The sequence below is a fragment of the Sturnus vulgaris genome, chromosome 7, assembly GCF_052056855.1.
Source record: "Sturnus vulgaris isolate bStuVul1 chromosome 7, bStuVul1.hap1, whole genome shotgun sequence".
In the NCBI taxonomy this organism is placed as follows: domain Eukaryota; kingdom Metazoa; phylum Chordata; class Aves; order Passeriformes; family Sturnidae; genus Sturnus; species Sturnus vulgaris.
This window is the reverse complement of record NC_142249.1, coordinates 40903854-40917596: the sequence shown is the minus strand read 5'-3', so window position 1 is coordinate 40917596 and position 13743 is coordinate 40903854. Positions and strand designations below refer to the sequence as shown.

Below are 13743 nucleotides of genomic sequence, written 5' to 3'. Positions count from 1 at the left end.
CCCAAAAAAAAAATTTCCCATTTTAAATGGAATTATCAGAATCCTGGTAATTTCCAGCTCTGTCCCAGCTCTTTATTCCCTCAAGTTGCTGCATTCCCAGCTCGCCCCCCTGGATCTGTGGTTCCATAATTCCACTTTTTTTCATGTTTTCAAAAGCAAAACCAGAGGAAAAGGCCTTTGATGCCATCCCCATTTCTTTAATTAAGGCTCTGGAGTTCTTTAATCACGGGAAGAGGTTTCCAAAATAAATTTAATGAGTTTGGAAAAGGGATGCACAAACCGTTCCTGCAGGGTTTTGTCTGCTTCCGATTCCTATTAATGGCTCCTTTTCCAGGAATTTTAGATTTATTTATCAATAAATTGCAGGATAACACGAAACTGTAAAGGGTTACATAATCCCAACCACATCCAGAGGCAAATCCCAGCAGGGAAATCCAGGATGAAAATCAAATTCTCCCCAGGAACCTTTGCTGACAATGGAGCTTCTGATTCTCCATTCCAAGAATGGGAAATGAGGGGAAAGAAAAGTTTGGGGAAGAAACCCTTGGAATGTTCTTTCCAATTCCAGGTTATCCTGATAATGGAGAAATATCCAAAATAACCTGGAATGATCAGCCCTGACCCTCAGCCCCTGAAAAACCCTTGGAGAATCTCCACTGGGAAAGGCTCCAAAAAATGGGAATAATCCCAATAATCCCAAGGCCAGAGTGGGGCTCCAAATCCACAACTCAAACCATGGATATTCGGATTCCTGAATCCCTGATTGCTATCAATAATTATCTATTCGTTATATCAATAATTATTATTCATTAAATAGATAATTAATATGTGTGGTATATTGTTTTAACCATACTGTGCTATGATTATTATAAATATTATTATAAATGTAAGATGGAGAAACACATCCCTGAATCCTGATCCTGCCAGTGCCTTGAATTCCCTTTTATTTTTTATCCCAGGATGAGCTCCTGGATCATCTGCTCCAAACTTTCCTGGCCACAGCAGGCTCTGGAAAAGGCTGAATTCCCTCCAAATTATCCCATAAAGAGAAAAAGAAAAAAACCAAAACACTTGCATCCCAATATTCCCAATATTTCATGCACATTGATATCCAGTGTTTGTACACGGATCACTGCACGTTCCCACAGGAAAAAATTCTGCTTTTCCAGAGTTTCCTTCAGCTGGAGGGTGGGAGGGGAAATGCAGGGAAAACCCCAGGGATTGAGGGGAGAATCTGGAATTTCTGCAGGATTTAAACCCACATCTGGAACCTTTTCCCAATTATCCTTTAAAAACACAAAAATTCCCTTTTTTTTTTTTTTTTTCCCTGCCTATTCCTTGTATAATTTCCAGGTCAATAATATTTCACAAAAACAAAGCCAAGGTTTAAAATTCCAAGTGTTATTTACAAAAGAGCTTTTCATCCCTCATTTTCTTTGGGATTAATTTTTTGAGGAATAAAAGCAAGAAACCTGCAAGGTCAGGCCTGCAAGTTTTCCATGAGCTTTTCCAGAGCATTTTTATGGAAATATCACCAAATTTTTAGGGAAGTATCAGGGAATCTGTAGGGAAATATCAGGGAGTTCATAGGGAAATATCAAGGAGATTTTAGGGAAGTGTCAGGGGGATTTAGGGAAACAGGGAGATTCATGGAAATGTCAGGAAATCTTTATGAAAATATCAGGGCTTTTTTTAGGGAAATATCAGGAATTTGTAAGGGAAATACCAGGAATTTGTAAGGGAAATATCAGGAATTTTTTTGGGAGATACCAGGAATATTTTAGGGAGATACCAGGAATTTTTTTTAAGGAGATACCAGGGAGTCTTTACGAAAATATCCAGGATTTTTTAGAGGAATATCCAGGAGTTTTTAGGGAAGTATCAGAGGGGTTTTATGGAAACATCAGGAATTTTTTAAGGAAACGTCAGGAATTTTTAAGGGAAATATCAGACAGCTTTTATGGAGATATCAGAGAGTCTTTATGAAAATAACAAGGAGTTTTTAGAGGAATATCCAGGAATTTTTCAAGGAATATCAAGGAGATTTTAGGGAAGTACCAGAGGGGTTTTAGGGAAACATCAGGGAGTTTTTAGGGAAGCACATGAAGGATTCACCTCCCTCTCTCTGGGATGTGCTCCCTGCCCTGGGAAAGCAGGATGGGAACGCTGGGACCCCACACTATGGCCCAAAAATGGATCCAAACTATCCTGAACATTCCCTGTGCCAGCAGCAGCTGGAAATGCAGGAGCACCTCATCCCAGCTGGGAGCTGCACATTCCCAACCCCACATCCCAAAATCCATCCCCCTGGAGAGAGCCCCAGCACCAAAAACCCCACCTTGGGCTGCTCAAACCACCTCAAAATGCCCCAAAAACCACGTGGAACCCTGAGCTCCCCAAGGCCAGCAGGGAATTCCAGTAGAATGTCCCCACTCAGCCGTGGAGCTCCACATTCCCAACCCCACATCCCAAAATCCATCCCCCTGGAGAGAGCCCCAGCACCAAAAACCCCACCTTGGGCTGCTCAAACCACCTCAAAATGCCCCAAAAACCGTGTGGGACTCCAAGCCCCCCGAGGCCAGGCAGGAATTCCAGCGGGGCGTTCCCAGTCACTCACCCATGGAGCTCCACATTCCCAACACCACACCCAAAACCCTTGGAGAGACCCCCAGCACCAAAACCCCACCTTGGGCTGCTCAAACCACCTCCAAACACCCCAAAAACCACGTGGAACCCTGAGCTCCCCAAGGCCAGCAGGGAATTCCAGTAGAATGTCCCCACTCAGCCGTGGAGCTCCACATTCCCAACCCCACATCTCAAAATCCATCCCCTTGGAGAGACCCCCAGCACCAAAACCCCACCTTGGGCTGCTCAAACCACCTCCAAACACCCCAAAACCCACGTGTGGCCCCGAGGCCAGGTGGGAATTCCAGTGGGATGTTCCCACTCACTCACCCATGGAGTTCCACATTCCCAACCCCACATCTCAAAATCCATTCCCTTTGGAGAGAGCCCCAGCACCAAAAACCCATCTTGGGCTGCTCAAACCACCTCCAAACACCCCAAAAACCGTGTGGGACTCCAAGCCCCCCGAGGCCAGGCAGGAATTCCAGCGGGGCGTTCCCAGTCACTCACCCATGGAGCTCCACATTCCCAACACCACATCCCAAAATCCATCCCCCTGGAGATACCCCCAGCACCAAAACCCCAACCTTGGGCTCTCAAACCACCTCCAAACACCCCAAAAACCCCGTGGAGCCCCGAGCTGCCTGAGGCCAGCCGGGAATTCCAGTGGGATGTTCCCACTCACTCACCCATGGAGCTCCACATTCCCAACCCCACATCCCAAAATCCATTCCCTTTGGAGAGACCCCCAGCACCAAAAACCCCACCTTGGGCTGCTCAAACCACCTCAAAATGCCCCAAAAACCGTGTGGGACTCCAAGCCCCTCGAGGCCAGGCAGGAATTCTAGCGGGGCGTTCCCAGTCACTCACCGAGCTCCACATTCCCAACCCCACATCCCAAAACCCTTGGAGAGACCCCCAGCACCAAAAACCCCACCTCGGGCTGCTCAAACCACCTCCAAACTCCCCAAAACCCCCGTGTGGCCCCGAGGCCAGCCGGGAATTCCAGTGGGATGTTCCCACTCACTCACCCGTGGAGCTCCACATTCCCAACCCCACATCTCAAAATCCATTCCCTTTGGAGAGACCCCCAGCACCAAAACCCCACCTTGGGCTGCTCAAACCACCTCAAAACGCCCCAAAAACCACGTGGAACCCTGAGCTCCCCAAGGCCAGCAGGGAATTCCAGTAGAATGTCCCCACTCAGCCGTGGAGCTCCACATTCCCAACCCCACATCTCAAAATCCATTCCCCTTGGAGAGACCCCCAGCACCAAAAACCCCACCTTGGGCTGCTCAAACCACCTCCAAAAGCCCCAAAAACCCCCGTGTGGCCCCGAGGCCAGGTGGGAATTCCAGTGGGATGTTCCCACTCACTCACCCATGGAGCTCCACATTCCCAACCCCACATCCCAAAATCCATTCCCTTTGGAGAGACCCCCAGCACCAAAAACCCCACCTCGGGCTGCTCAAACCACCTCCAAACGCCCCAAAAACCGTGTGGGACTCCAAGCCCCCCGAGGCCAGGCAGGAATTCCAGCGGGGCGTTCCCAGTCACTCACCGAGCTCCACATTCCCAACACCACACCCAAAACCCTTGGAGAGACCCCCAGCACCAAAACCCCACCTTGGGCTGCTCAAACCACCTCTAAACACCCCAAAACCCCCGTGTGGCCCCGAGGCCAGCCGGGAATCACAGTGGGATGTTCCCACTCACTCACCCATGGAGCTCCACATTCCCAACACCACATCCCAAAATCCATCCCCTTGGAGAGACCCCCAGCACCAAAACCCCACCTTGGGCTGCTCAAACCACCTCAAAATGCCCCAAAAACCACGTGGAACCCTGAGCTGCTCAAGGCCAGCCAGGAATTCCAGCAGGACATTCCCACTCACCCATGGTCTCACCCGTGGAGCTCCACATTCCCAAATCCTACATCCCAAAACCCTTGGAGAGAGCTCCAGCACCAAAACCCAATCTCTATGTGCCTCAAACCACCTCCAAACACCCCAAAAAACGTGTGGGACTCCAAGCCCCTCGAGGCCAGGCGGGAATTCCAGCGGGGCGTTCCCAGTCACTCACCGAGCTCCACATTCCCAACACCACACCCAAAACCCTTGGAGAGACCCCCAGCACCAAAACCCCACCCTGGGCTGCTCAAACCACCTCAAAACACCCCAAAAACCCCCGTGTGGCCCCGAGGCCAGGCGGGAATCGCAGCTGGCAGTCGCTCACCCGTGGTCTCGACGATGCCCTCGAGGATGACGACGATCTCGAACTGCTCGGTGTGCATGCTGCGCTGGGACAGCTCGTAGAAGGGGCTCTTGGAGTCGATGACGTGGCAGATGGTGAGGGGGGACACCAGGAAGAGCTGGTCAGCCCCCGTGCTGAAACCCACGTCCAGCTCCAGCTGGTCCAGGGGCAGGAATTCCCCCTCCGGAGTCTGGCGGGACTGCGGGGACAAGGAGGGGGAGAGAGGTTGGGGAGGAGATTCCCTGTCCATGGAAGTGCTGGAGGTGAGCTGGGACAAGGCTTGGAGAAAGCTGGGATAGAGAAATTCCTGGGGATGGGATGCATGGGATCAATGGGATTGGATTGAGGGGGCAGAATCGATGGGATGGGATAATGGGATGGGATGGGATCCATGGGATGGGATGGGATGGGATGGGATGGGATGGGATGGGATGGGATGGGATGGGATGGGATGGGATGGGATGGGATGGGATGGGATGGGATGGGATGGGATGGGATGGGATGGGATGGGATGGGATGGGATGGGATGGGAATGGGATGGGAATGGGATGGGAATGGGATGGGATGGGATCCATGGGATGGGATGGGGATGGGATCGGATCCATGGGATGGGATCCATGGGATGGGATGGGATGGGGATGGGGATGGGATCGGATCCATGGGATGGGATGGGATGGGATGGGATGGGATGGGATGGGATGGGATGGGATGGGATGGGATGGGATGGGATGGGATGGGATGGGATGGGATGGGATGGGATGGGATGGGATGGGATGGGATGGGATCCATGCAATGGGAATCCCTTCCTGCCCAATCATTCCAGGATTCTGGGATTTCCCCAGGTGGAATCAGGAATTAAGGACAAGGTGGTGCTTGAGGACACGGCCAATCCAGGCAGGCAGTGGGAGCTTCAGGGGGAGAAGGAAATCGTGGAATCCCAGAAAGTTTGGGTTGGAAAAGCCCTCCAGGATGGATTCCCAACCATTCCCAACCATTCCCAACCATTCCCAACCATTCCCAGTGCTGCCCCAGGTGCCCAAGTGCCACATCCATGGGGCAGAAATCCCTCCAGGGATGTGACTCCATCCCAGGATTCCCAATCCCTCCAGGAATGTGACTCCATCCCAGGATTCTCAATCCCTTCAGGAATGTGACTCCATCCCAGGATTCTCAATCCCTCCAGGGATGTGACTCCATCCCAGGATTCTCAATCCCTTCAGGAATGTGACTCCATCCCAGGATTCTCAATCCCTCCAGGGATGTGACTCCATCCCAGGATTCTCAATCCCTCCAGGGATGTGACTCCATCCCAGGATTCCCAATCCCTCCAGGGATGTGACTCCATCCCAGGATTCTCAATCCCTCCAGGGATGTGACTCCATCCCAGGATTCTCAATCCCTCCAGGGATGTGACTCCATCCCAGCCCTCTCAGCTGTGCCAATGCCTCCCTTTCCCTTTCCATGGAAAAATCATTCCTAATATCCAATCTAAATCCAATTTAAATTCCCATCCCTGCCCTCCCTCCCCTGGATCCTGGAATTCCCAGGGAATCCAGCACATCCCTCCCAGCCCTGCAGGAATTCAGGTGTTCTGGGATGTTCACACCCCACCCCAGCTGCTCCCAGGGAATTCCAGAGCTCAAATCCACACAAACCAAATTGAATTTTACACCTCCCCAAATCCTCGGAGGAATCCAAGCCCAGGCAATTCCAGAGGGAACATTTGGCAAAGGAATTAAAATTAACCCCGAGTGACTCCTTTGCTCCGAGGGATGAGAGGGAAAAATTCAGGAATTCTGAGCGACATCCAAAACCTTTCCAGTCCCAAAAATCCATCCCCAAATTCCCATTACAGCAACAGAAGCTTTACACAGATTTATTTCCTTTTATTTTCCCTTCCTTGCTTTTATCTTTTTTGTTTCTTTCCTTTTCCCCTTTCCTTTATTTCCTCCCTTTTATTTTCTTTTCTCCTCTTCTTCCCTTTTTCTTTTATTCCTTTTTTTGGTCTTTTTTTGATCCTTTTAAATTTTTTCCCCTTTTCCTTTTTTCTTTGATTTTTCCTTTTATTTTTCCCCTTTTCTCATTTTATGTTTTCCTCTTACTTTCCCTTTAATTTTCATTTCCCCCACTCTTTTCATTTTACTTTTCCCTTTTTATTTTGCTCTTCTCTCATTTTTCCTTTTTTTTTTTCCCTCTTTTTTCCTTTTCCTCCCAGCCTGGGCTCAGCAGGAAAAACAAAGGAATATTTTTCCCTTTTTCCCTTTTATTTTCCCATTTATTGGTTTCCTTCCCTTCTTTTTTCCTTTTTTCCCCTTCCCCCTCTTTTTTATTTTCCTTTTCCCTTCTTTTTTCCTTGTATTTCTTCCTTTTATTTTCCCTTTTCCCCATTTTATTTTAGTTTTCTTCTTATTCTCCCCCCCATGGATCCCTTTTATTTTCCCTTCCTTACTTCTGTCTTTTTTCTTTCTTTCTTTCATTTTCCCTTTTCCTTTATTTTTCCCTTTTATTTTCCTTTCTCCTCTTCTTCCCTGTTTCTTTTATTCCCTTTTTGTCTTTTTTTACCATTTTTAATTTTCTCCTTCCCCCTTTCCTTTTATTTTCCTTTTTTCTTTGATTTTTCCTTTTATATCCCTTTTCCCTCTTTTTCAATTTTATTTTTCCTCTTATTTTCCCTTTGATTTTCTTTTCCCCACCTTTTTAATTTTACTTTTCTCTTTTTCCCCTTTCATTTTGCTCTTCCCCCATTTTTCCTTTTTTTTTTCCTTCTAATTTTCCTTCTTTCCATCTTTATTTTCCTTTATTTTTTTCCCCCCCACGAGGCTTGGCCTGGAACTGCTTTTCTTCCTAGCACAAACCTTTCCTTTCCCATATTTCAAATCCAGGGAATTCTTTTGGGGCCACTCTACGTTTGAAGCTCCAACTTTTGGCTCTGCCAATTCCAGAGCCAGGGAGAAAAAAAAAAAAAAAAAAAAAAAAAAAAAAAAGCAGTTTTCAAATGCTGAACTGGAAATGACAAATTTTGATCTTTTATAGCTTGAAATAGATGAAATTATTTAAATATATTTATATAGTACGTAAATATATATCTACACAATATTAAATATTTAAAAAGAAACTGTATAAATAATATATTGCTAAATATGAATATTTATGATTCCATATTATATAAATAAATTACATAAATTACATAAATCAATGTAAAAAATAAAATAAACTGCATACATCTACGGTATTATGTTGTAATGCTATTTCTATATTTATATCCATATAAATAATATCTGTAAATAATATTTATAATATCTACAAATTATATTCCATCATTTTAAAGCCATTAAAGGGTTATTGGGGGAGTTTTTTTAGGAATTCCATCATTTTAAAGCCATTAAAGGGTTATTGGGGGAGTTTTTTAGGAATTCCATCACTTTAAAGCCATTAAAGGGTTATTTAAGGAGCTTTAGGAATTCTGTCTCTCTTTTAGGCACAGACTCCCTCAAGGTTTAGGGGACCCCAACACTGGGCCAGTCCTGATCCCAAAATCCGAATGGAACCAGGGGTTTGGGAAAATATCTGATCCCAAAATCCCAATGGAACCGGGATTTGGGAAAATATCTGATCCCAAAATCCCGATGGAACCGGGATTTGGGAGAACAGGAGAACTCCAGGAGCCTCCCCCGGGGCTGAGCAGGGACCACTCTGGGGGAGCAGGGAGGAAAACCAGGAAGATTCCCAGGGGGATTGTCCTGGGAATGGGGACCCTGCACAGCACCCATATCCTGAGGGTGCCCCCTTCCTGCCAGGACACCCCAAATCCCACCAGGACACCCCAAATCCCTGCCAGGACACTCCCAATTCCCACCAGGATTCCCATCCCAAAGGAACCCAAATCCCAAGGACAGAACACCCCATTCCCTGCAGGATACCCCATTCCCAACGACAGGACACCCCATTCCCGAGGACAGAATAATCCATTCCCTGCAGGGCACCCATCCCAAAGGCACCCCAATCCCAAGGACAGGACACCCCATTCCCTGCAGGACACCCCAATTCCCGGGGGATCCCTGGGGGATGCAGCAAACACCCCCCGAGCCAGCTCCTTCCTCCTCCCAGCCACTCCATCCCAATTCCTGATCCCCGATTCCCAATTCCCAGTTCCCAGTTCCCAATTCCCGATTCCCAATTCCCAGTTCCCGATTCCCAGTTCCCAGTTCCCGATTCCCAGTTCCCGATTCCCAATTCCCGATTCCCAGTTCCCGATTCCCAGTTCCCGATTCCCGATTCCCGATTCCCTCTCCCCTCCGGTCCCTGCGGCCGCCGGCCGAGCCTCAGCCCAACGCCGCCTTTTCCCAGCCTTCCCGGGCAGGGATTTTCCAGGTCTAACCCTGGCACTCCGCTTTCCTTGGAGTTCTCATCAATAAAGTTCAGCCCGGCTGGGCTCAGGGTTGCCCAAAAAGCTCGGGATTATGCCCGGAGCTTTCCCCTCCCCGGCTCACGGAAGGCTTGGAGCTACAAAGGATTTCCTTGTCAGGGAAATGGAGCATTTTACAGGGATCTATAAATATCCATCCCAATCCTGCGCTGAACGCAGGAATTATCTCCAAGGAGCTTGGGAATGCGGCGCTGATGGCTGAGAGCGCAGCCCGAGGCTCCCGGAGATGTTCCCTGCCAGGAAAACAGGACAGGGATGCTGGGACAGCGGCAGGACCCCAAAAAAAAACCGATTTGGGATCATCCAGTGCTTCCCCTGGCCATGGGCAGGGCCACGTTCCATGGACCCGGCTGCTCCAAGCCCCAGGGATGTAGGGACAGGCGCGGCAGGAGCCAGGGATGCCCAAGGGACACGGGAGGGGTGGGATGTCCCCAGGGGAGCGGCAGTGGGGCCACGGCTCTGCCACAGAACCGTGGAATTGTTTCGGTTGGAAAAGGCCCCCAAGACCACGGAGTGCAACCATCCCAACCACCCCCAGCGCTGCCAAGGCCCTCTGAGACCATCAAGTCCAACCATCCCAACTGTTCCCAACACTGCCAGGCCCTCATGGAATTACTGAGGCTGGAAAAGCCCCCCAAGATCACCGAGTCCAACCATCCCAACCCTTCCCAGCACTGCCAAGACCCTCTGAGACCATGGATTCCAACCATCCCAACCATTCCCAGCACTGCCAAGATCCTCTGAGACCACTGAGTCCAACCATCCCAACCCTTCCCAGCACTGCCAAGCCCCTCATGGAATCACTGAGGCTGGAAAAGCCCCCCAAGATCACGGAGTCCAACCATCCCAAACATTCCCAGCACTGCCAAGACCCCCCCACACACATCCCCAAGCAGGATGGGGACCCCCCCACCCCTGCCCTGGACACTTTTCCAGGAAGGAATTTCCCTGCTGGCCCACCTTGAGCAGCTTGCAGCGGATCTGAGCCGAGACCATGTGGCTGTTGCGGAGGTTTCCCACGCGGAACATGAGCGTGAGCTTCCCGTCGCGCATGGAGATGGCGGCGTGCTCGCTGAACATCAGCGTCTCCGCCCTCTTCTTGGGCTGCGACATCTTGATGAACATGCAGCCGATCAGGAAAGCATCCACGATGGAGCCCAGGATGGACTGGAAGAGGAAGAGGATGATGCCCTCGGGGCACTTGTCGGTGATGTAGCGGTAGCCGTAGCCGATGGTGGCCTCGGTCTCGATGAAGAAGAGGAAGGCGGACGGGAAGTTGTACACGTTGGCCACGCACGGGGTGTAGCTGTCGTCGTGCGCCTTGTTGAGGTCCCCGCGCATGTAGGCGATCACCCACCACATGGAGGCCATGAAGAGCCAGGCCACGGTGTAGGTGAGGATGAAGATGAACAGGTTCCAGCGCCACTTGAGGTCCACCAGGGTGGTGAAGAGGTCGGACAGGTAGCGGCTGGTCTCTCCGCCCAGGTTGCCGTGCTGCACGTTGCAGCGCCCGTTCTTGTCCACGAAGCGCTGGCGCTTCCCCCGCGGGGCGCTGCGCGGGGGCGGGAGGCCCCCGCCGCTGGCCGAGGTGCTCACCACCTGGTACTCATCGCCCAGCTTGCGCCGCAGCGCCGACATGCTCCGCGCAGCCCCGCGCAGCCCGCGCAGCCACCAAAACCCCGCGCAACCCGCGCAGCCGGCAGAGCCCGCGCAACCTGCGCGGCCACCAAAACCCCGCGCAGCCCCGAGCACAGCGCGCAGCCACCAAAACCCCGCGCAGCCGGCAGGGTCCGCGCACACCGCGCAGCCACCAAAACCTCGCTTAGTCCCGCACAGCCACCAAAACCCCGCTTAGTCCCGCGCAGCCACCAAAACGCCGCTTAGCTCCGCGCACACCGCGTAGACACCAAAACCCCGCTTAGTCCCGCGCACAAAGCGCAGCCACCAAAACGCCGCTTAGTCCTGCGCAACCGGCACAGCCCGCGCAGCCACCAAAACCCCGCTTAGCCCCGCGCAGCCCCGCACATCCCGCTTAGCCCCGCGCAGCCCCGCACACCCCGCACAGCCATCAACATCCCGCGCAGCCCGTCCGGCCCCGCGGCCGCGGAGCCTCCGCCCGGCGCCGCCGCCTCCCACGCGGAGCCGCCGGCAGCGGCCCCGGGCAGGGCGGCACCGCTCCGCGCAACGCCCCGCGCAGCGACACTCCTCCCGCACCGCCCCGGACCCGCCCCTGCATCCGCGCACCGCACCTGGGCCCGCCCCCACCCCCCGATCCGCCCCCTTCGGCCCTCAGCGCGCAGCATCCCCCGCGCACAGCCCGCCCCGCGCATCCTCGGTGCGCTGCGCATCTTCATCCTGCGCTCCGTCCTTCCCCCAGCATCCTTCGCTCCTCTTCCTCCCCCCCCCCCATCCTCCTCCTCTTCGTCTTCTTCTCCCCGGCATCTTCCCCCTGGGCTGCGTCCCTCCTCCTCCTCCTCCTCCTCCGGCCTCGGAGGGGCTCCAGCTCCCACAGAACCAACCAGGAGGGGCCGAGGGGAGGTCGGGCACCCCCGCTCCTTCCTATTCCATCCCAATCCCATCCTATCCTATTCCATCCCAATCCCATCCTATACTATTCCATCCCATTCTATTCCATCCCAATCCCATCCTGTCCTATTCCATCCCATTCTATTCCATCCCAATCCCATCCTATCCTATTCCATCCCAATCCCATCCTATCCTATTCCATCCCATTCTATTCCATCCCAATCCCATCCTATCCTATTCCATCCCAATCCCATCCTATCCTATTCCATCCCATTCTATTCTATCCCATCCCATCCCATCCTATCCCAATCCCATTCCATCCTATCCCATCCTATCCCCTTTTATCCCGTTTTTATCTTCACTGCATTCGATTTTATCTGAAGTTTTTCAAATGTTTTGATCCCCACAGCACTGCCAGGACTCAGAGGGGACGCAGCCCCTTCCATCCAGGAAAAAAAAAATTTCCTTAAGAGAAGCCACAAAGCTCAGCCCTGATCCAGAACTGGTGGGAAGCAGGGAATCAGTCCCAAATTGTGGATAAACACCCGGGGAAGGGTGGAACAGTTTGGTGGGAAGGGAGCTGCTGATGCTCCGAAGGGTGCCCAAGGGTGCTCCTCACCCACTCCTGCTGCTGCTCCAGGACTGCAGCCACCAGCTCCAGAAAAACACAAAAAACTTGGATTGGCAGCTTTCAGCCATGGGGTAAAGCCCAGCCACCCCTCGTTTTTTAACCATGATCCCTTCACCTTCCTCAGAACTGATTCCCAAGGACTTTCCTTGCCACTGCATTTCTATTCCAGCTGTTTGGTTTTTTTTTTTTTTGTCTGAAAACGAATTTAGATTCTCACTTTTCAGTTTTCTATTCCCAATTTTCTCCTGCCATTGACACAATGCCTGTTAATTTTCCCACCCAATGAAAGGAAATTTTCTATGGAATTCATCCCAAACTCTGGCCACGCTGCCAGAACCCTCCTGGCTCAGAGATCCACCAGCCTTGCCAGCTTCCCCTCTCCCATTTCTCCTTCCTCCATCCCTCCTGTTTTCCCAGAGGCCTCTCCCTGGGCTGGAATTGGGCAAAGATTCCCCGTGATCCATCACAAAGTTACAGTGACAATCCAAGGGGAGCCATTCCCTCTAATTACTGCAATTAAAAGCAGTGTTGCTTTGATGAGCAGATTCCAAATATCCGTGTTCTGCCAGCTGGGGGCGGGATGAGGAAATGATGGGAATAGGAAAGGAATGATGGACGTGGAACAGCGTCACCCAAATGTCCTGGTGACACGAAGCTGCTCCAGGAAGCACGGGAAGAGCTCTTCCCTCTGGATTGATGGAATTCCCAGGGAAGGGACAGCTCCCACTGTCCCAGGCTGCTCCAACCTGACCTTGACACTTCCATGGATCCAGGGGCAGCCACAGCTCCTCTGGGAATTCCATCCCACGTGGCCATGTGGATGTTTGGGAGCAGAGCAGGAATTGTTGCTGATGGAAATGGATTTGCTCAGAATTCCATGGAAAGGCTCCTGTTCCCAGGGCGTTTTTCCTTCTTGGGACACCCCTTCTGATCCCACATTGCTGAGGGATGGGGGAATTACAAGGACACAAAACGAGTGGGAAGGAATAAAAACAGCACCTGTTCCACTGGGAGAACAAATCCATGGATAAATCCTGGGAAGTGAAACAGGAAATTAAATAACACCAGACAGGTTCAGTCCCAACTGAGCTGGGAGTGTTCCCATCACCATTCCCAGGAATTCCCAATATCCCAATATCCCAACATCCCATCCATCCCTGCCCATTCCCTGTGTCCTGTCCCTCCATCCCTTGTCCCCAGTCCCTCTCCAGCTCTCCTGGAGCCCCTTCAGGCCCTGGAATGTGCTGGAAGCTCTCCCTGGATCCTTCCCTTCTCCAGGGGA

General features: G+C 51.6%; 1 protein-coding gene across 1 annotated transcript in view; it reads right to left on the bottom strand.

The window, feature by feature from the left end:
* KCNJ3 (potassium inwardly rectifying channel subfamily J member 3) overlaps window positions 1-10957 on the bottom strand; it is a 32107-nt gene extending 21150 nt beyond the window's left edge. The window contains exons 1-2 of the mRNA XM_088168452.1: window positions 10265-10957; window positions 4861-5077 (exon numbers count right to left, since the gene is read on the bottom strand). Of these exons, the coding sequence (XP_088024578.1) occupies window positions 4861-5077; window positions 10265-10942 (895 nt within the window). The 5' untranslated portion in view covers window positions 10943-10957. The remainder of the gene's footprint in view (window positions 1-4860; window positions 5078-10264) is intronic.
* Between the last annotated feature and the right edge of the window lie 2786 nt (window positions 10958-13743).